The 22,489-nt window shown below is 44.0% G+C and overlaps 1 protein-coding gene across 1 annotated transcript in view; it reads left to right on the top strand.

Moving 5' to 3' along the window:
• The first annotated feature begins 183 nt into the window (after positions 1-183).
• Positions 184-22,489, top strand: part of Mo25 (calcium binding protein Mo25) — a 28,136-nt gene continuing 5,830 nt past the window's right edge. The window contains exons 1-6 of the mRNA XM_077660163.1: positions 184-342; positions 12,169-12,339; positions 17,567-17,734; positions 19,130-19,248; positions 20,288-20,456; positions 21,822-21,947. Of these exons, the coding sequence (XP_077516289.1) occupies positions 12,238-12,339; positions 17,567-17,734; positions 19,130-19,248; positions 20,288-20,456; positions 21,822-21,947 (684 nt within the window). The 5' untranslated portion in view covers positions 184-342; positions 12,169-12,237. The remainder of the gene's footprint in view (positions 343-12,168; positions 12,340-17,566; positions 17,735-19,129; positions 19,249-20,287; positions 20,457-21,821; positions 21,948-22,489) is intronic.

Genomic DNA, 22,489 nt, shown 5'->3' with positions numbered 1-22,489 from the left:
AAAAAAAGCAGACCGCCTCAGTGTCGTAGTTTAAAAACTTTTATTAGGGGCGGAAACCAAGTCATAAATGTGATTGCAACTAAATCAGTCACTATTACAAATCTGGTAATTGTGTAACAGTAGTTGTGATAAACGTTTTTCTTTTTAAATCTAATCGTGTAGTAGTGCGGGCAGTGCGGCTTGTAAGTCCTGAGCCTATGTCGTTGCTGTTTACGTCAGTCGCGGTCATGGTGAGCTGCTTGGCTGCGGCGTGTAGTCGTACATTCGAGCCGTAATTTATTTTGGTGCATCCGATAGAACAACACAGGTTTCCACTTGTCAAGCGGATCGTTGTTTAGAAAGGTGAGACCCTTATCAATCCCTGGGCCTTTTGGCTCCTTGGGCGAGTGAAAATCTCTGCCTGGAAGTTTCCCTGTCGCCTCCCGAAGTCTGGTTGTGTTGGTAAATACGTTTAGGCTTAGAATGCTCCGGTGCCAGGACGGCGGCGGGGGACTAGGCCTCAAGTGCGCTCCCGTAGCGCACCGAGTGAGGCCGTAGGTGCGTTCGCGTTGGCGCTTTGTCTCGGCCACGTTTCGCGTGTGCCGAGGCGGCTGCTTGCGCGAGCGGCGTCCGCTTGAGCGCAGCTGCTCGGCCGCCCGCTCGCGCGTCGGCGACCGTTCCGGGCTGGAATGTCGCAGAGGATTCGACCGACCGCCCAGCGCCCCTTCGACGGCTTCTCCCGTCGTCGACCGAGACAGCCGTGGAGCCTCGGACCGAGGGCGTCTGCTGCGATCTCTCTCCCCTTCCCGACGGCCCCAAGTGTGTTCGGTGCTGTGTGACCTCTGCGAGTGAGGTGCCGCCCTCGGTGATGCGTGTGCCTTTTTGTGCGCGTTCCTGCAGCGAGCGACGGGTGACGGAAAATTGGCCCGGCATCAAGTGCGGCTGTCACTGTCTCGTCGCCGTAGCACGGAAAATCGGGACGGTCGTGGAAAGGACCGGCCTCTTTTCTTCCTTTCTGAGCCATTGTTTTCGTGTTTGTATTGACCTGGCGAAAGAAACTGCGCACACGAGCGGCTTTCATTTGTTTGCAACTTTGCCCGCACTGGACGTGCCCCTGCCAATTTAACACCCTGCCTCGTAGCCGAATGCACATGACACTTGGGTAACCCGACAGGGCAGATAATTAATGCGGAAAGAGTACACATTCCTCATATTTTTTTTCATTGGACGTGAAAAAGATGCAAGGTACCTAGGCATGTCCAATCGGTAAAAGCTTTTGCAGACACATTGGTTTTCTCTCATGCAAGAATGCTTTTATGACCTTATGTAACTTAGGCCCAAAATTGTGATGCTTGTTTCGCTGGCAAGTGCATGGGCTGCAGTCTGATTGATATTAACTTAGCCACATGAAAGGAGAATTTCATAGCCCTTCAAGCACAGTTTACTTGGGCCTGGCACGCTGCTTGCCATAGTGCAGGAGCACAAATTTACAAGTTTCAGGGGTAATGAAAGAGAACTGTCGGTATGCTTTGCCTGTTTGACACGTGTGACATCGGATGTATGTAAGACACTGCTCTGCCTTAATTTCATAGTTTAGCATGCTCTAGTTTGCCTTTAGTTTTCGGCAGTAAGTTCCTGGCATATTAAACTAGGACATAACGTCGCTACATGACACAAGAACTAAGTGGCACATGAAAGCCCGACTACCAGTGGTGGCAACCTATTATCATGTCACGGTCGACCGCCTTTGCACAGACAAGCCGCACTCGGAGTGCGGCCACTCCACAGTGCGTATGTTCTTGCAGATAGCTCATAAAAGCAATGTTATTTCTTGCATGAATAAAAGTCTTGGGTCACCACATTATGAGCCTACCAGAGGACAAGTGGTACAATGACTTATTTCTCAGCAGACATGCTGCATTTAAAAAAAGCAGTGCAGCCGTGATTTGAAGCCCGACATTGCGGCAGCTTAGTAAACTGTGAACATGGAAAAAAAAAGTCAATTTTTGTTCTTCTAAGGTTATTATGCTTGGAGTTATTGGCATTATCTGGCAGCAAATGCAAGGAGGGAAAACGACTGCGCTTAGCAGTATGGTTTTGCAGTACCATCTATTTCAGCGTTGGAAAAGCTCACTGCAGCTGCATGCCAGTGGGGGGGGACTGCACCAAGTGGCACTATTAATGCATTCATAGGGAAGCTTCACCTCTCGCTTAGCACTCATATTCGCGAAGTCATGCAGCGATAGTGTGTTGAACTCAGCATCATCGCTCTCCTCTCCTCATCATCAACATGCACTGTAGCAGCTGTTACCTACCCATTGTGAAGTTTTTTTTTTTTACTAAGGCAGGCAGCTGATATTCATGTTTAAAACAGGTGTAAGTTTGCTGGCTTTGGCTGCAATATCGCATAATACTGACGCCCATAATGAGACAGAAATTACATTAATTAAAATGCCTCTGCTTGCACTGCCGGTACGCTTTTATGACATTCGGTATGGCAGGGTGCAGAAAGTTGGCATACTGCTTCACTTTATGGAGACACCACTGACTGTTGAACGGCTTGTTTTGTATGACAAGTATGATACATAGGGTCCATGTGTGGTTCCATAGGCCTATAGGTCAGTCAGGTGGTTCTTGATAATCACAAAGTGACTTTATTTTATTAAGTGGCGTTATTTAAACCCTGCCAGTGATGAACACTTGGCCCAGATGAAGACAAGTCCACTTGTCAAACGTTGGCAAACACTTTGAGGTTTCCCCTCCCTTGTTCACTTTGTGATTAAGTATGGCACATGTTCATTGAAAGCACTGCAGAAAGCACGGATGAAAAAAATCGGGTGTGTGCACACTGTATCGTGTTACCTCGTGGAACATGTGCACATTGAGATCTTTCCTTAGGGGAACCCCTAAAATTACAGCTTGTACAAGTTTTTGTAACGTGCCTGCATTTTCTTCTTCAGCACAAACTAAATGAAGGTCTAACTTTTAAAAAGTCTGCCCCCTGCCTTATAACCTAGAGCACACCTGATGTATTTGTTCAGAGGAAACTGATGTGGAGTGTGCACATTCCTTTGTAGTCTTTTCTGATGAAGAAGGCTTCTGGGTAGCATTGCAGAGCGTAAGGTGAATAATTTGGCTCCTGCATTTTTTGTCATATGCAGTGTACACATGACCCACCTTGCTTTTTGTTGAGGTGCCTAACTTTTTTTTTTACTGGCCTTTTTTGTCAGCATTGCAGGCAGTAATCTTCCTCCCTGCATCATGTTTGTCAGTCAAGCTTTTTAACAGTAAATTATAAAATGCAAGAACACTTTGTTGGTCAAAAACATGCTGTCTATACCACCTAACATACACATCCAGAAGTGTTGTTGGCACCGGTCACAAAAGACCAAAAGATGGATTTTCTGAAAATGGCATTTTTGAAATGTAAAGCTATTAATCTCACAAGTCTACCAACTTTTCCCCCTCGGAATCAGTAGTTGACCATTACATTGAATGTGATGAGTGTGTGGGCTGAATTTGCAGGGGAACAGACAATAAAATGGCATGAAAATTTGGACCCCTTGCTGTTTTGGTAAGATGATATCTAGAATAGATAGAGATGTCATTTTTTTTTTTTGTCAAGGGAAGTTGACTGTGCACTGTCTGCAATGTTCAAAGCAGAATTGTTCAATCAGGCTTCAAAAATTTTTTATTTTGCAAATTTTATGGATGTCCGATAGGTGTACTTTGGATGCTGATATTTGAAGTGCTGTAAAATTTACCAGTAAGGGTAAAATGGGAGAAGTGCTTTGATCATTGCACATTCTACTCCGATAAGTAGCTATGCAATAAAATTTTTTACTGGGTCATATTGTTTGTGTCAAAGTAGTAATCAGTCACTAAATAAAATTATCTTAGGCACAAAATAATTGACAGAAAAAGCAATTGCATATTTGAAATCTGCATAAGAAACGGAACGAGGTGCTTTATTTTCATTAGGATTGGCCTAAAAATAAGGACAATAGCTCTCAGACCAGCCTCTTTATATAAGGGGAGATTATAGATCAAGTGGGTTATGATTTCAGCTTCTTACCTCAAACTACAGCATATTTTAATATTAATTTTTTGTTGTTTCTTAGTAATGTCTGTGCCTTAATGGCAAGTAATTTTCATACTGCAGTATTTTTTACCCTTTTAGGAGTTTGGTGTCAAACTTAGGCCGAGTTATAGAATTAAATGTACTTTTCCTCAGTAACAATTAACAGTACTCCCATTAAATTTTGCCTGCGAATTCCACTTTTTAGCAGCTTTAACTGAACCTAAAAATCTAAGGGTTTATACTCTTATCCTGCAGGAAAAATATTACTCTCACTTGTCATGAACTGTAAGGACTTTCAGCTTCTGGGTTCGGACTATTGACAGCAGATTTTAATATAACGTTTAAATTCCACCGTAGTCACATGAGTCATTTTTAAAAAGAGGTACATGAAAGTCTAAAAGATTTCAATAACGTCATTTTGAGAAAAATGCAATTTTGTTTCTACTTTTACTACAATTTCACAAACGTCACAAGGACAACAGACATTTTTTCATATTTTCTTGGCATCTTCCCCGAAGCCTTCCTTCAGGTTTCCCTTCATTCTCTGCCATTCCTTACTTTCTGAGAAGATACAGAACTGTCTACTTAATGCATTCTGTCAAGCTATTTGAAAGCAGTTTCGCTGAATGCACCTTGTGTGATGCCAGATGTTTTAAAAGTAGCATTTTGTGCATCGTCTTCATCATTTAGTAAGCCATAGCATCATAAATGCTAATGGTGTCAGCCCTAATAATGCTGTTTTTTGTGAAGCAACACCTGATTAAAACTAGTTCAATGACTCGGTGGTGGTTTGTCCCGCCATGGAGGCACTTGGTGAGAAGGCCTGGCGACAACAAAGCCCAAAACGCGCTAATGATGCCTACATTAATAAAACAAAATCCTTATATGCTAGCTCCATCCATGTTGAGGCTGACACTGGCTACTTTAACCTATTATCAAAATGTTGCATTACTACTTACCAGCTCCTCGCTCTTATCTTTCTTCACAAAGTGGTTGCCACTGCACTTTCTCTTCCTCGTTCACTTAGTCATTCTTGTCATGATGCAGCACAGTGACATGGGGGAATAAAAACAACCAGAACGACTGAGCAACAGCAAAGCTTTAACATGCTACAAAAATGCCGCTTCTTGCAAAATTTGCAGTTACAACTAATAAAGTGTCAGGAACTGAATGCATCTCACATTCAGCTGCACATGCAAACACTCGCATCTGCTGTTCTTAATTACTGAACAGCATGCCTTTTGACACCATGTTAAATGACCTGGAGCCCCTCCTCTGCATTCGCTGCTACAGTTTTACTGATCAGTGTGTTATCCTTTGTGAATGAAATCGAAGTTTGATTTTTGGTCGATTTACCCTACAATCACCCCTTAAGACTCTATGATGACAGCGCATTATGAAAGCTATGTGCAGCACAAATGTCTCCAATCGTAATGCTAAGTGTGTGCTCATCACACTCTGCCATCTAGTGTATATCAGTCCAAGGTATGTATAGATACAGACATACATACTATAATTTCCAATGTTGCTGGCCCGAAAGACGTGGGTTCGAGCCTGGCCGTGATGGTCATATTTCAATGGAGGCGAAATTCTAGAGGCCCGTGTACTGTGTGATGTCAGTGCACATTAAAAGAACCCCAGGTAGTCGAAATTTCCGGAGCCCTTGACTACGGCGTCCCTCATAGCCAGAGTTGCTTTGGGACATTAAACCCCCTAAATCAATCCTAAAACCATCTATAATTTCCAATATGCAATCTGTGGACTATACAGCGTTTTTCTTTACAAAAATTGCTTTTCATAATGTCTTTTTCAGCGCAATTTTCACTGTCGTGATTTTCTTTTTTACAGTTGAGCTTTCACTGCGTTTGTCCTCTTTGCGCAGTTGACTCTGGCTTTATGCGTGCTTACTGGCATTCATTGGTGTTTCGATTTAGAAAATATTGTTTTCCCAGCATTTCCTTAAAATGAAATAATGTACATATGCCTGACTGCCATATAGTAATCCCCACCCGCTTCGTGGAACGTGGGGACCCCCGTCCGTGCGGCGGGTAAATGATCGTCTTTGCTGGAATTGCAACCTGCCGGTCGTGGGGAGAGGCGCGGGATTTGAATGGGCGGCCTGCAAGCGGGTCCTACGTCTCCCCCCCCTCAAACGTCTGTCCCGGGGTACTGCAGGCAGGAAGGCAGTGAAACACGTACACATGCCCACAAAACCTTTCAGAGCTCCGGAACCGCGAAAAAAAACTCGTTATTTATTGCTTTGAAGCACTTCCAGTCAGGAGGGATGCATGTTGTGGAGAGAAGTCCAAGCACACCCTTTATTGAAATTCAAGCACAGCCAAATAATCTAGCGTTTTTGTAATTTTCATGTTTCAAAAAGCTCTTCGAAATTAATGCTGGTGTTATGGGGCCTCTGGGATCGCTGTCAAAAAATCTGTCAATGCATGCATCATTTTACTTTTGAAAGTTGTCCAGTGGTGGCGACACCTCTTTTTTTTGGGGGGGGGGGGGGGGGGGGGGGGTCTTTTCGAGGTTATAAAAGCTTCATTTTCAGTGGGAATGGTCCCTTTGTGGCTAGAATGGGCACCATATTAATATAGGCGAACTTTATCGATATAGGCCATGGCATCTATCTATGCTTACCTGCACATAAACGTAATCTGCACGCATTCTGTTGACAAAATGAAAACTGTCTGCACTTCCAGTGATTGAGCACCAAATGCAGAATGTATACTTAATCCACAAATGATGTCCCCTTTACAAAGCAGAGCGCTAGAGAAAAGTGCTCTAGATCTCTCTGCATTTTGCATACCAAGTGCACCACTCGGAGGATGCGGCTGCACTTACTTTTCACACTCCTCTCCACATTAGAAGTCGTTTAAAGCACGGTAGCAGTCATGATAGCAGTTTTGCCATAGCAAAACGTGTTTGTCAAAACCATCCATAAAAGTTGTTTTATTTCAAAATGTGGTCAGAATTATTTCGGACAATTTTAATGCAACAGCGTTAAGGGTCCTGGTCAGCGGAAAACCCAGTGCAGGAAACAGGCGCCATGCATGGATGTCTGGAATGAAAATAATTGAAAAGAAGACTGGTAATGTGAATTAAAGGTCGGTGCATGTCTCGAACTACTGAACTGTGTAAAGTAATTGATTTTTCATAATGAAAAATTTCTGTAAATTATAGTCTAGATTTGAATGAAGTGAACTAGAGATGTGCTAATTAGTGCTATACGAATTAGAGTAATATCAGCTACAGCGTGGAAGAGTTCAAAGACAAGAATGTGGAAACTGTGTTGTTGTGGCAATTGTGATAAATGTGTGGATGTGAACAAAGAACAGTGACTGTGTGTGAAGAGAAACTGATGGTGGGAGCCATTAGCGCAATTGCGCCATACCCTTAAAGACAGAGCTTAGGTGTCCCCCTAATTTTTTTTATACGGCTGCTTGAATTTATCCAAACATCATGTTCATGTCATTTTAGAAAAGCCTGTATATTCAGCACCAAGGCATCTGCAGAGGTTCATGTGTGGCCCATTTTGTATATTTATGTCCTTCATTGGTCATGATATCAACAGCATCCTTGACAACCAAGGTAGCTATGTATTTTTTAAGGTTTTATTTTTTTTACTATACCAGGCAATCATAAGAAAGCAACCTGAATTGACCCACCTCATCTTGGTGGAACCAGTTTTAAATGCGTTTTGACATTTTCATAAAAGCGTGGCTTTCATCAATGAGATCCCAAAGACACTCTAGAGTTTTTAGGTTGTAAACTTTTCAAAAGAAACTTCTCTGTTGGATGTACAACCCACTGTCCAGCAGAAAAGCTCATCATCCACCTGTCTATGTTCACTGCGGTAGAAAGGAATTTTCTCATATCCCTCGAAGTAAGCCTGTCTCATGCCAGCTGCAGTTACCTCCGCAAACTTTTATAATCTTGTCCACACTCCTAACTTGCTTCGATTCACTTTCTCCTGGAATCCATTCTGTCACCCTTGGCAATCATCGATTTTCTGTTCTCCAGCCTCCCTGGCCCCAGTGGTTCATTGTCTCGTTGGTCGTGGATGAATGGGAGCAGTAACCTTGCCTTGTGAAAATGTCAGTGAGGAGGCTAGGTGCATAATATTGGGAAAAGGTTCATTACTCATACAATATACTTGCATATTCAGAGCTTCATAAGGAATGTGCTGCCTTCACTAATGAATGCCTTATTCTGCTTCAAAACTGCCAAGTTGTAATGCCCATTTATAGTCACCAAATTGGAGGACTTGGAAAAGAGAGCCATGTGAGGATTTTGTGGCTTGCTGACAGAATTTCCAATGGCTTTACATTGCACAGAGCGTCTAGGCTTGTGTCTTATCATTCCCTCACCTAAACAGGCAATAGCATGATAAGGTAACAGAAAAAAGGTGTCGCAGCAAAGTTACAGCATTATGTTTCATGGCAGAAATAGCACAATGGGCATGAGATTCTGGTGGCTTAAGAAGCCTGCTTGCTACTGCACTGATGTGTTCTCTCCTGGACATGTTCTCCTCGAAGATCGATATTTATGCTTCTATGTAAACAAGCTGTCTCCATTGTTCCCGAGTTGCTGCATTGGCTCTGTGGTTATGGTGCTAAGCTGCTAAACCAAAGGACACGGGTTCGATCCCGGCAGCGGCAGTTGCATTTCGATGAAGGCGAAATGCTAGAGGTCCATGTACTGTGCGATGTCAGTGCATGATAAAGAACCCCAGGTGGTCGAAATTTCTTGAGGCCTCCACTATGGTGTCCATCATAGCCTAAGTCACTTTGGGATATTAAGCCTCTTAAACCAAACCATCTCCATTGGTCCTGTAATTTTTTTGTAGCTTTTTGTTTTAGGTGAAATTCTACATGGTGGTTATTACTAGTGAGCTGAAAATATTCTGTGCATAGTTTTGTGATTGGAAATTGGATCTCTTGATTAAGATTTTACAGGTCACCCCTGGATAAGTAAAAGGCTGATATTGTCTGCATATGTATTTTCAGTTTGGTGGTAGTCAATGAGTATAATAATCTGACAGTTATAAAAGATGTATCGACCAATATGCAAATAAATGCGGTAAAATGTTTTTACCACTGAATATGGCATTTTGAGACATCTTGAGAAAAAGAACCTACAGAGTATGATATCAAATTCCCATGATCATCCAGCCAGCTGAAGGCACCCATCGAGGACATTACATGGACCGGAGCAGCATAGGCACAGTTAGCATGTTACACACGTACGAGTACAAACAACACTGTAAAATGAAGTCTTTAGAAAAGACAAGAATGGTTAAACTCAGCAGTAGCTACACAAAAGAAAAATAAACCAAGAAAGTAGGAAAAGCTCTTCAGACGTCAATATCACTACGTAAGAGCTCTTGAAATTTTATTATATTCTTCTGTTTTGATGTGCGATGGTAAGATATTTCAGTCCATGATTGTGCACATAGAGCAATGTGTATGTAGCATATTACGCGGTTTACTTTGACGAGTGGCCACTGTAAGTAGTCACTATGGACGTAGCCACCGCTCTGTCGCTGCTGCCAGTTGTCAGATATAGGGTTGAATCAGTTATGGAGCATTGGATGTCATTTTATGCAGAAATGCTGAGTGGGCAAGTTTTTGGGTTGATGCGGCAGAGTTATACTTCTGTGGGATTTTTCAATGCTGCAGCACTGGTGAAGTGTGAATTATCGGAAAAAGTGAAGCAAATAGTGTGGTTTTGCATTTATTCATTGTGTGATGAAAGCTTGAATGGTACCTCAGATTGCTTAGTAAAGCTAGACTTTGGGTTTGACTGCAGGCAACTACCTGATACTTGAACGCGCTGGAAGAAAGCAGAAAGAATCTTCAGCTGTAAAACTGCACTGCAGCTTGTCTACAATGATGCTACAAAAAAAAAAAAAGGTGGATTGAGTTGAAATGAAAATTGAAAATTGGTTTTTGAGGAAAGGAAATATCTTGGTGGACACAGGAAGGGAGGGAAAGAAGGGTGCCGTAGTGGAGGGCTCCAGAATTATTTCGACCACCTGGGGATCTTTAACATGCACTGACATCACACAGCGCAGGGGCGCCTTTTCGCCTCCATCGAAACGTGGCCGCCACAGTCAGGTTCGAACCCGGGTACTCTGGCTCAGTAGCCTAGCGCCCTAACCACTGAGCCACCGTGGAGAGCCAGGATTGAGTTGCACTATCTAAAATTTTAGATGTTTCATAATTGTTTCCTGAATGTTCAGTTTTTGATATTGCTAGCAATGCAATTATAAGTCTTTTCTTGTACATACTTAGTACGACTCATCCTTCCTAAACACTATTGCATTGTATGGATTAAAATGCTAAAAGAACTTAGTACGACTTATCCTTCCTAAACACTACTGCATTGTTTGGATTGGAGTGCTAAAAGACTGTCAACTCTGCTCTCATAAAATGAAGTTGCATCCATTTGTAACGGAATGTCTACTGATCATTCTGCACGGTACCCTTGCTGTAGCCTAGCTGGATATTTGAAAGAGCTTCGAAATACAAGCTACTCCCCCTTTTGAACTTGATTTGTGACTGTGGAAAGAAACAGTTTGCGAATGCAGACAAAGTGAGCAAGTGGGTTGATCCTTCCACCGCTTTCAGCACAAGCCACAAAAGGACACCGAGAATGGTTTCACTCATTCTGCATTTGCATGTTCAGTCTTAGACTTGTTTCCTTTTCAGGAAGATGCTTTTCAATGTAGCTGCATCCTGCCACGTCACAAACCCATCACCTCATCTGTGACTGTTATTAGAATTGTTTGTGGATGAGGCTGTTCATTTTGATGGGAACCGTCCAGATGGTTCAATTTGGTTGAGCAAATGTGCTGCAGTCTGCACCAGTAGTATGCACAGTTGCAACTATTGTCACAGATGGTTTCCTCTGTGTTCGCATGTAAGTGCAGAGCTTACTCTACAGTGTAGCCAGTGTTTCTCTGAGCAAATGATGATGGGTGCAACGAGTTAGTCGCACCCCAGAAATCTGCCAAGACAACCATCGTCTAGCGGCACACATCCCGCAACAAATCCGTATTGAGTGGGTCCCGCGTGACCTCCTGAGCGCACAAAGCCGCGCAGATTGTGCGACCCACCTTTCGACCCCAACCTCGTCTTTGCCTCGAGTCCTCACTCTAGATGACAGCACCCTCCTTTTAACAAGAAAGGAACACCTCCGGCGCTGCACACGTGCTCTAATCCCTGGGTGTGCGGTAACCCTCCCCCGTGGTCTTACCCGTGCAGAGGAGGTTGCGCTTCGGAGGATACGGGTCGGGGTTGCCCTAACTCCAGCTGTGGCACGCAAGTGGCCGCATTTCAAAGACATATCCCCGCCCCGGGTGTCCAGTCTGCAAGAACAGAGACTGTGAGGCGGATATCCACCACCTGTTGTGGGACTGTCTGGCGCTGAAGCCGACGAGAATTCGGCAACTGGCGTCAGTGGGACTCTCACCAGACAATCCGGATTCATATATTGCATGGGCACAGGGTCTATATCATCCTTCACTTCTTGATTTCATCAGATCAGCTCAACTTTTTTCACTTATTTAAGCATCTTACTCATCTTTCACTTCATAGTTTTGATGCTCTGAGGCAATAAACACCCGACTGCGGTGGTCGAATTTCGATGGAGGCGAAATTCTAGAGGCTCGTGTACTGTGCGATGTCAGTGCACGTTAAAGAACCCCAGGTGGTCGAAATTTCCGGAGCCCTTCACTACGGCGTCTCTCATGGCCTCAGTTGCTTTGGGACGTTAAACCCCTATAAAACGAAAACGAATGAGGCAATAAACATCGCTTCAAAAAAAAAAAAATGATGATGGTAGCGTGTTTTCAGTAAACTGTGGGAAAGCAAGCATCCTTGCCTGAGATTTATTTCTGACATGGTTTCCCATTTTGGCATGCCTAGCACCTGACAGTAATGAGTCATGTTCACCTAAAGGGCTTGGCATTTTGCCTGAATACTTTTTGTTGGCAGCAGTATCTTCCAAGATGTGCTTGGGAAGGGTGTCATAGTTGCCACCTGAGGCTGCAGTGCACTGGCACCACAGTGTGAATGCCACTCTTGCCTGGTTGTATGCAGCATCCGCCTGCTGGTCCGTTGGTGGGTGGGCGGAGCAGGCGCGTGTGGGGCGCGGTGCCCACTGCCGCCATGCCGCTGTTTGGCAAGTCCCAGAAGGGCCCCAACGAGCTGGTCAAGATCCTGCGGGATGCCGTGCTTGCGCTGGAACGGGGCGACAAGAAGGCTGAAAAGGTGTGTCTCTCGCCCTTTTTCTAAAGCCTGCTGTACTGCTTGCACTGCAACTGCGAGGGGACTTGTTTCTTTTCTGTCACAGAAGGGTAGGTGCTTCATCCAGTAGCATCACCAAGTTCTAAAAGATTGCAGTGGCTTGCACAAAGCTGAAGGTCTTTTTTCTCCTCTTCTCCTTGTGGAGCGTATAGCTGCCGTGTATAGTTGGAACGGCTACGTAACTGTGCTGAGCACCGTTTGCAAATGAGCTTCCCCTACACCCGTCGAGGTCCGTTCAGACTAGTGTGCACCTCCCAGTGTGCAGCTGAAGAAGAATAATGATTTTGTTTGTTTTCTTCTTCTTCTACTTGGTTGCCTATACAAGCTGCCCACAACTTTGGGAAAAGCACTACGTGTAAGTAGCGCTTACTACTGGTGCTCCTCCACCTGCACGCTTCCTGCCTGCATTGGCACTGCACCAATGGTAGTAGGCACATGTTCAAGAAGAAAAAAGTAGCTCTGGTCCATTTTGTGTGATGAATGCATGTTAAGCTTGAGTTCTCACCTTAACCCTTTCAGACTTGCTACTGCTAGCAGTGGTTTCTTTCTATCAGGTGTATTTAGTATTGCAGCCGTTTTTTTTTTATGCTAGGTAGCAACTGCAGTAAATATTTTTGGCATTTGCTTCGACATAGTCATATGAACAGATTTCTTCACCCATAACATTTCGATTTCGAGTTTCTAGTGTCATGTGCATTCTCAAAAAAGAAAAAAGTATGATTGCATGATTCCTTGGGCACTTGCATAATCCTGGAGTTTCGATGTTACAACTCTGCTATTTTTGCTGTAACTCTCTAGCATTGAAAATTGCCTGTTATGTTAGCAATATGCCCTAAATAACTAGTATTACCCATATACCATGTTTTTAGATAAAATGTAATTGCAACTGGGGACTATATCCTGTTGCTTGGGAAAAGAAGGTATGTTCCAGCTCTCTAGCTTTCTCTCCATTGCCAAAAAAATCTGTTGCCGTGGAGTGTAGCAGTTGGTGTTCCATGTTGCGAGACTAATTGGCTTTCTTGAGGTCTTCATAAGCTGCTTGGGGGGGGGGGGGGGGGGGGGGGGGGGGGGGGGGGGGGGGTATTGAAATGGGGAGCAGTGTCTGAAAGGGTTAAAATCTCCTTTACACTGTTTCTTGGGTGGGCAATGTGGTTTGTAGGGGATTGATGCATTTTATGTTTGCTTATGTAGGTAGCATTTGTGCATTACCAAGCTCTGCCTGGTAAAAATCTGAAGGTAGATTTTGTCAGTGGAAGCAAGCATTTGGCATGGAATTAGCCTTGCAACTGCTTTGGGGGCTAGATTGTGCTCTTAGCAGTAATCGGTGGCTGGAGCTGTTTGACCATGCTACCAGTTGCAAAAGCCCCTACAGGGCCCATGTACCAAATCCAACACTCCGATTGGTTCAAAACTCTGAGGTTAACCAATTGTTGCGTCATCCGCGGGTGCTAAGCCAGTACACGGTTAATCTCCACCCTCCCGCGAAGGCCAACTTGGGCAACCAAATTCAAATTGGGGGGGCCTAACTTGGGCCGTGATGCAGAGTACACTTCCAGCCACGAATCCGCTCAATCATTCATAGGCTTCTGCGGCTATTTGTTTGATCAGTGGCACCTCAGTGGCAATTATCATGTTGTCATTTTGCAAACTATGTAGTGCTGATCACGCGTACTCCGAGGGTACGTGGCTCTAATTTTTTTAATGCATCTTATTCGCTAATTTAACAGATACATTTGCTACCTTTTCAACTTTAGCAAAAGTTCAGCGTGAAAGTTGAGAGATGCCCATTTCAGTTGTTTTTATTAAACGTACCTTTGGTGTGGTTTCTGCTTGAGTGACCCTCTGATAGATCGCACAATATTTAAAAATTGAGGCATGACTCTGCACTCTCATGTTGCAGTGTTAGCAGCTAAATCTCAAACATTCCTGTTTAAAGACCTTTGTTGTGCTAACCAGCAATTAATGAACAGGCCACTGGTCAAAGCGACAGTTCCAGGGTGCTTGTAGGCACTTCACTTCATTTGAATAGTGGTGCTGCAGGAGGAGCACAACAGTGCCATAACAGCTTTACGGCACAGCACAGATAGTTTCTTGCAGTTCAACATGGTCACGCTTGCACTGAACTCTCATTATCCTAGCAACATGAAGTGAGTACACTCATCGCAGAATCATTGCTTTTATCGGCAGCCTGCTTGAATATTCATTGTGGCTTTGTGTAACCGAGTTCCTTCAACAAGGGCACTTTCATACATAGTCACATAGGGCTTATATAGTGACACAAGAGCAAGTAATCACTTTGAGAGTTTTGAAATCCTACTGGATTTATTTTAAGAAGACTATAAAATATTTACTGCAGTTAGGAAAAGTGCACGAGTGATCGATATTTCATCACTTTTCACTGCATTGGAAGAGTTTTTAAACTAGCTTCATTAACACCAAAGATATCAGCAATTAAAAGTGATGCTCCTCCTCTTTCCCCCACTACATGCATCCCTAAACTCCGTTTCATACATCAGGTGCAGTGCTGTGAAAGGTACGGAAGTAGACTGAATGAAAAGGTGAAGGGAGGCATGTTACTTCGTGTTTGTTTTGTGTGGCCAAGTGGTCTGAGGCACGAGAAAGCGACAGCGTGTCGTGTCGTCAGCATTAAGAGCGCATTTAATCAAGCTCATGGCAAGTGTATCATGTAATAACAGCAGGCAAAGCATTTATCATTTTTCGCTCACCGCAAGCAATAATGGTAAGCCATGCGCGAGGAGAAAGTTCACCCAGATTCCCCAATCGGTTGGGAGCAGCAGTTTTTAAAATTATTTGTAAATTATGGAGTTCAAACGGAACTTTCAGATTTTACTCGAAGACTCGCAAAGGCCACCTCTGCAGATTTGTTGCATTAGAATGTGACGAACAAGATCATTTCGATGTTCCTTTAAGCTCAGAGAAAGGAACTGCACTAAAGTTACTTCGAAGAAAACAGCTAAAATGGGCATTTCTCAATATACTGTACAACTTTCACAAAAAAAAATTTTGCACGTCCGTTAGTGACAAAAACTAGCCAACTTGTCTTTGGGAGTTAAGAAATTGGGGACATTTATAAAATATGCTGACATCATATTTAACCCTCTAACAGACTTGAGCGAGCCAACTGTGATTTCCTCCTCATGGCTAGCTCAGCTTTTCGTGAGTTTTTGGGTATTCTGTGTCCGCTCAGAATGCGAGTGGACTCGTCCAAAGCATCTTTTTTTTTTTTTTTTTTTGCCGGCGTTTGGCTGCACGAGTACTAAATGAACATCTTAGTGCCATTTGTGAAAAATAATGTGACCATTTGGGGCTTAAAGCTTGGAAACAGAAATTAAAGGAGCAAAAACTTTCAGCACTGCAGAAGTTAGTGACGACAAATGTGAGGGTTTTTATTTGCTGCTGTCATGTGGCACCTCCATTTGCCAGCAGGTACGAGACCAAAGTTGGCACTGGTACGGTCAAAGAGCTCATGTCAGTGCCCTGTTGCTGCAGGAAGGGGCAAGGGCCGTGCAGTGTGCATGAATACAAACACGGGGCTTGTAGGTGCTGAGTCTTCCAAATCCGTGTTCCTGTGCATGGAAAGAGTACTGTCTGTGTCACCTTTGTGTAGGGTGCTCGGGCAGTGTCCACTGGTTAATTAAAACTCAGATTTCACGCAAGAAATGGCTCTAGGATGAACCGCACCTGGTTTGTTCGTTTATGTGGCTCTACATCCCTGCAAATGTTGCCTCTAGAACCCAGCAGGCAGCGTGCTGCTCGAGTACCCCACACAAGGGTGATTGTACACGTACAGCTACTTGTGCCGTGTGGCACAGGTTGCAGGAACTAGGAAGTTGTAGAGCCTCAAAGGAATTTCTGAAATGATACCTTTTCGATACTCTGGAGCAGGCACAGCAGGTCACAGAAGAAAGAGAGGTTTCAGGTTCTTGTGCATGCTAAAGTGACTGCAGTAGTGTGAAATAAAGTGCGCCAGTGCTGCTGTGTATGGGAGGTTCAAAATTTAGTGGTGTGAAAGGCAGTTAAATAGTTATAGCTTGTTCATTTATCCTAAATTGAATATAACCACTCCCCATTCCTGCAACCTGTGTGAGTTTTAAATCCCTGGCTTGCTTTATCAGGGACACCTTGCGTATTGTACTATACAGACTGAAGTGCACATACAATGAGTGCGTCTCTATGTGAGAATCATTCACGGGCTTGAAACATGCGTTCTTCCAAGGGAGCCCACGTGCGTAGTTTTGATAATGGTGCTTAGAATTAAAAAAGAATGCACCCGAAAATGAGGATGGGGGTCTGTCACAAAGTGTAAAGTGACCCACCATAAAACATTGCACTTGTTATTTGCAAAACCATTTCGCTGTAGCTGCAAGAGATGGTGCTACAGACCTGACAGGGAGGATCAAATTAATAAGAGCTCTGTATTCAAAGCTGTAAATTTGACTTGGTTACAAAAATATGAGCAGGTTTAAGTCACATCCACATATATAGACACAGCGCCTGAAGGGGATATGGGTGAAAGTGCGCTGTGGCTTTTGTATACAAAAAAGTTCTCCTCTAAGAGCCCCCTATTTTTGATAAAGGTAATGTGGATCTGAAACATGGGAGTGTGCTACATGTGTGTGTTGTTTTGACGTGTGTGTGTTTTGACCTGAATTACATTCCTCTTTGATATGTGGCACTGCACTTACGAAGTGGAATTTCATAAAGCAAAACACACTTGCTGGAAGTGGCTAAATTTTCCATTCAGACTCCGGAGTATTCCTGGCACTGTCAATAGAATGCATGTCATTCAAACTGTCTGAGGTTTCCGTCACTGTGTTAAAAAGAGTAAGAAAAGCAGCACACAGCACAAGGTGTTTCGTGAGCCTTTGGGGTCAGCATAAACAGTGCAGCAGCTGCCATGCTTGCATTTGTGCAGCTGGCATGGTTTAGTGCGATGCACACTTGGTGACAAGTGGTGTCCCGCGCCAGTTTGCCCTCTGATGATTGATGCTCTCTTTGCCCCTTTGATGTTGCTGGTTGGAAGCTTCCCTCCGCCCATTGTGTGATGAGCGAAAAGGCGTGACCGAGCTGTCACTGGCCTTGGAAGGGGCTCGCTTTGCGAGCAAGATGGATGTGCTCGTCGTCAGGCTGCTTCTTCCCCTTCCCATGGCCCCCCCATGTGTACACGCAGGCACAGGAGGACGTGTCCAAGCACCTGGTGATGATGAAGAACATGCTGTACGGCACAAGTGACACGGAGCCCCAGACAGACATTGTGGTGGCCCAGTTGGCACAGGAGCTCTACAACACCAACCTGCTGCTGTTGCTGGTGCAGAACCTCTCCAAGATAGACTTTGAGGTGCGGCCACATCATTTGGGCTATGGGGAGATCTTAAGTGCCGTGCGTGGCATGTTTTTCCCCAGTTATGCCATTGTCGAAGGGTTTAGTTTTAGACTCAAGAGCAAAATTTGTAGCGCCGCACAGATATGTTGTAGTAAAGGAGCCGGAATTCTTTGCGGGATGTCTGGGCTGGCCATTTTACTGCATCAATAATAATAACAGCCAATTAAAAAACTTCAAGCTTGTCCGTGCTACAACTGACTTCCTTGCTGCATGAAATGTGTCATGTTGTTTCATCTAGGCTAGATGGTGACATGTCCTGTCCTACCTGTGCATTCATGTATACAGTGTACAGTGATGCGATTGCTATGCCAACTGCGCCTAAAGGCCAACCCTGCAACACGCTGCTGTGTTATGACAAAGTGCGAATAATCTGTGCCAAGGCTATACCAAATTGCCATACTTGTTTCAAGAACAAAACTGTGTTCAGTTTCAAAACTCGGACACTGCATGTAGTACAGTAAACACCAGCATTGCATCTCGTGTGCAGAAGCCAATGGCAGCAGCCACCTTAAGGAAGCGCTGTTTTTATCCCATAGTACTTTTTTTTTTCATGAAAAGACTGAAGTGAGTGTAACCTGTAATTAAATATAAATGAAATAATTAAATAAAAATTACCCATTTAACAATATTTTTCCAAGCTCTAGTCACATTGTGGGATACACCTATAAGGCCAATATTTCACTGCAGAACGTCACTTCAGCTTGTTTCATGCGGTTTTCAATGCAAAATTAAACTTGTAAACCCTCTTTTCATAGGTGTTAGAATGCTTTATTATTCCATTATAAGGCAAGATCTTTTCATTTCCATCCTAATCACATAATACACTTACATTTAACTGGATTAGTGCAGGCCACCGTTACGAATTATCCAGTAAAATTTGCATTAGAAATTAGGAGACTCCCGAAATTCTTTGAATTACCTGGGATTTCGAATTAACAGAACTCAAATTATCGAGGTTTTACTGTATACATATATATATATATTTTTCACATTGGAGTTGGGCCATACCTACTTTTCGTCATACTTTTTGTGACATTTCTCGTATACCTCAATTGCGTGGCGATCGAGTGTCTACATAATCGCCTTGGAACTTGTGCCTGGAATTTTACTTTTTTTTTACTCACTTTAAAGACTTTATGCCAGCAGTGTATAATTCACTTCCACCGTTATTGAATAATGCTTCTTCAATGTTACCGAATCTGTCAGTAATCCGAGTGATATGTGCAAACAATAAGCATGTCACGAGTAACACTATTGTCTATTGTACTACAGGCTTTAACACCTATTGGAAACTTTCATTAGTGAATGCAACTTTCGTGCACTGCATGTTCTTTACCACTCTCTGCTCAGGGCAAGAAAGATGTGGCCCAAATATTCAACAACATACTGCGGCGGCAAATAGGCACGCGTTCACCAACAGTAGACTACATCTGTACGAAGCCAGAGATCCTCTTCACATTAATTCAGGGGTATGTATCTTCGAACCTGTAAGCATGGTCTTGGGTGGACAGGGCTGCTGAGAGCTATTCTTTTTTAAGATTTGTTCAAACACATGACATCCTAGGCATGCCTGTGATTAGTTTCATTGTGGGATTTGTGAAGGCAGTTTAGATTTGGTGATGCTGGAAAGGAAGCCACCTGAAAATGCTGGTGTTCAGTGAGCCTTACAGTAAAGCACTGCTGCAGCCTTTGCAGTTCTTGTTTGTGGTATCGTTATCACCTTGTGAGTTATTAATGTATTCCTTATTACACCAAGGAGGAAAGGAATTTGGCATGGTGGTTCTCCAAACATGCATGGAGCATCATTTCATGTAGCGTTATTGCCATTAGCCGTGTTTACATGATTCCGACAATAGTACATCGCATTTCCTAGCGCATCATCGGTAATGTGATGAGCCAGCGTTTACATGTAGTGAATCATCTGGCATGACAATGGTGGTACAGTGTTGCATATTGAAGGCAAAGGAGTGCTTCTGTTGCAACTGGCTTCGTTTTTTTTTTTTTTCTGTGCTTCCTGAATGCAGTACTCATCGACTACTCTGGTGTCATATTCTGAATCTGTGGAATGTGCTTTTAAATGCAACATTGCATTTGCACTTGCTATTGCTCGCCCACAGCTTTGCGAGCGCTCCAGGCCCATAATTCCTAATGTGATCCGATCGAGTTTACATACCCTGCGAAGGTAGACTTACTCGTCTTAGTCCACCCTCATCTGGCGCATAAATGCGATGCACTTTCCTAGCTCATTACCACCATTTACATGAATGCGATTTGCTAGAAAGCTCATGTGATGTGATGCACCAGTTGTCGCACTTGTGTTAACGCGGCTACTGCTAAGATACTTCCCCAGAGAAACGTGCAAGTAGGCAGTGGAACATTGCTTAGTATTTACATATAGGTTCAGGTTGAGTGGTCACAGTTGCGAGAATAATGGGAAGTGGATGGGAGATTGTGTCAAGTGTTAAAAGAACTACTGCTGCAGCCTGTCCTATGTGTGTTCTTGGGCAGCTACGAGAAGCAGGACATAGCGCTCAACTGCGGTACCATGCTGCGGGAGTGCGCTCGATATGAGGCCCTGGCAAAGATCATTCTCTACTCGGACCACTTCTACAACTTCTTCAAGTATGTCGAAGTGTCCACGTTTGACATCGCCTCTGATGCCTTCTCCACGTTCAAGGTCAGTCACTAGCCCAGCATTCAGGAATACTGCCGTGCCTTGCGCATCTTCTCTGCTTAGATCAGCTATTGTGTAAATGCGTACAGTTAAACCTGGATATAACGAAATTGAAAAAGTTCGGGATTTTTTATTAAGTGCAGTTTTTGCAAGCAGACTCTTACAACAATGCAGAATGGAAACCAAACTAAGAAATAAATGTAGGTGAAATCACCTTGAAAATGTTTACGAAAAGCCCCGTTATACTTGAAGTCACAACCACGAAGAAACGTTTCACATTTGCGCTGGTAGCGCAACTATTGCACTGATGGCACAACTACAGCAGAAGCCACCACCACCTCTGCTGCAGATCACGCAACACCGCTACGATTGGGGTGTGGAGAGTGAGGGAGATAAGGGCACTGTGCCCGAGAGGAGGGCGCGCGCGATCACACAGCCGGTAGGCAGCCATGTAGGCACCTGCTTCTTCCTGCATGTTCCCTTTTTCGGTCTGCCCGCCGCTGTTGCCCCAGGAAACTGACTCTTCACCTCGTGTTGCCAGCGTGCTCCACCGTGCCTGCTCCCGACACGCGAGAGCTGTTGGAGCTGAAATCACGCAAGCAACCGCATGGCAGCAATAGACGTGTCTTGTTTGCTATGTCTTATTATTTTTCATTTGTTTTGAGCATGAACTGTTGTAGTGCCACTTGTTATGATGTTCCAAAAGTGAAAGCAGCAGTGATGTGCCAACAGCACGTTGAGTCATCTGCAGTCGCTCGTTGCGATCGTAGACTTTTCTCCCATCTCAGTTTCTGCTTTATTGTGATGAAACTTTTCTGCAAAATTTCATAACGCAGCAGAAGCTGCGGCGCAGTCGGCGTAGCGAGTTCTTTATATCAAGGCCAAATGCCGCAACACCTTCGTTACAAGGCCTCAAATACGCATGCTTCAATGGGGGCAGCATTGAGGAATTGAGAAACCATAATATGTAGGAATTCGCTCCATGGAGGTATGTTCAATCCAGGTTTAACTGTACCGGGTGTCCCTGCCTGGTTTGAAATATCAGAATGTATTCTTTCATCCATGGGTGAGAGGGCAGCTAGGCTGCCTCGAATAAGTGCGTGTGTGCGCTGTAGGCTCGATGAAATCAGTCTATTGTTTCCACATTGAGCACACACAGTTAAACAAAGTTTGCTCTTTGCTTAAAAATGATACCAAGTGGGCAGTTGCTGGCAACGTGTGGCATGGTTGTTTATTTATTTATTTTATTTTTTCCTTCATTTTAATCATTTGCACATGGAATTTGCCTCCAGCTGCGGCTGGGGACGTGTTGCAGGAAGCTGCAGTTTCGTGCTTTGTGGCTCACCGGGGCCTGTTTGTTGCCCACAGGAGCTGCTGACACGTCACAAGATGGTGTGTGCGGAGTTTCTCGAGCAGAACTACGAAAAGGTGTTCTCTCACTACCAGAACCTCCTCAACTCTGAAAACTATGTCACGAGGCGGCAGTCTCTCAAGGTGACTGCTCTATTTGATTTTTAACTGCACTCGCAGCACTGTGGGCAGAGCTGTGGGTGGTCTGGCTTTTCTTTCTTTCCAATTGTTTTTACCTATTTAATGAAACTGACTGCTGCAGTTCAGCTTCTTAAATTTTGTTTGCAGGAAGAGAATTGTCAGTGAAATGAGAAGAATATTGGTTGTAATCGTTGTGTGCTTTTAGAAACAACATGAATAAGTACTGGAGAAAAATTATTTCCACATAATTTTGCCAGGTAACAGAAGTGCATTCTGTTCGAGGGCATAAAAGTAAAGCGAGATTGCGAATAGTGGTGAGTGTACTGCAAATATTACATTGTGGACGGCCTAGCATGCACAATGCTTTGGCAGTTTTTCCAGTATGTTGACCAAAAACAGGGAAGTTGGGTGAGCACCGTAGTATTGAATGCAAGACATGCAGATTAGTTGCAACTCATAGTTGGGCTTGTTGGTTGTATCTCAGCCATCGCCCTGCGTGTGTATGCTTATGTTGTGTTTAGTTTTGCTGCTATCTTGCCTTATAC

This window comes from Amblyomma americanum, chromosome 3 (genome assembly GCF_052857255.1).
Source record: "Amblyomma americanum isolate KBUSLIRL-KWMA chromosome 3, ASM5285725v1, whole genome shotgun sequence".
Taxonomy (NCBI): Eukaryota; Metazoa; Arthropoda; class Arachnida; order Ixodida; family Ixodidae; genus Amblyomma; species Amblyomma americanum.
Note: the sequence above shows the minus strand (reverse complement) of the source record. Positions and strands in the feature narration are given on the sequence as shown.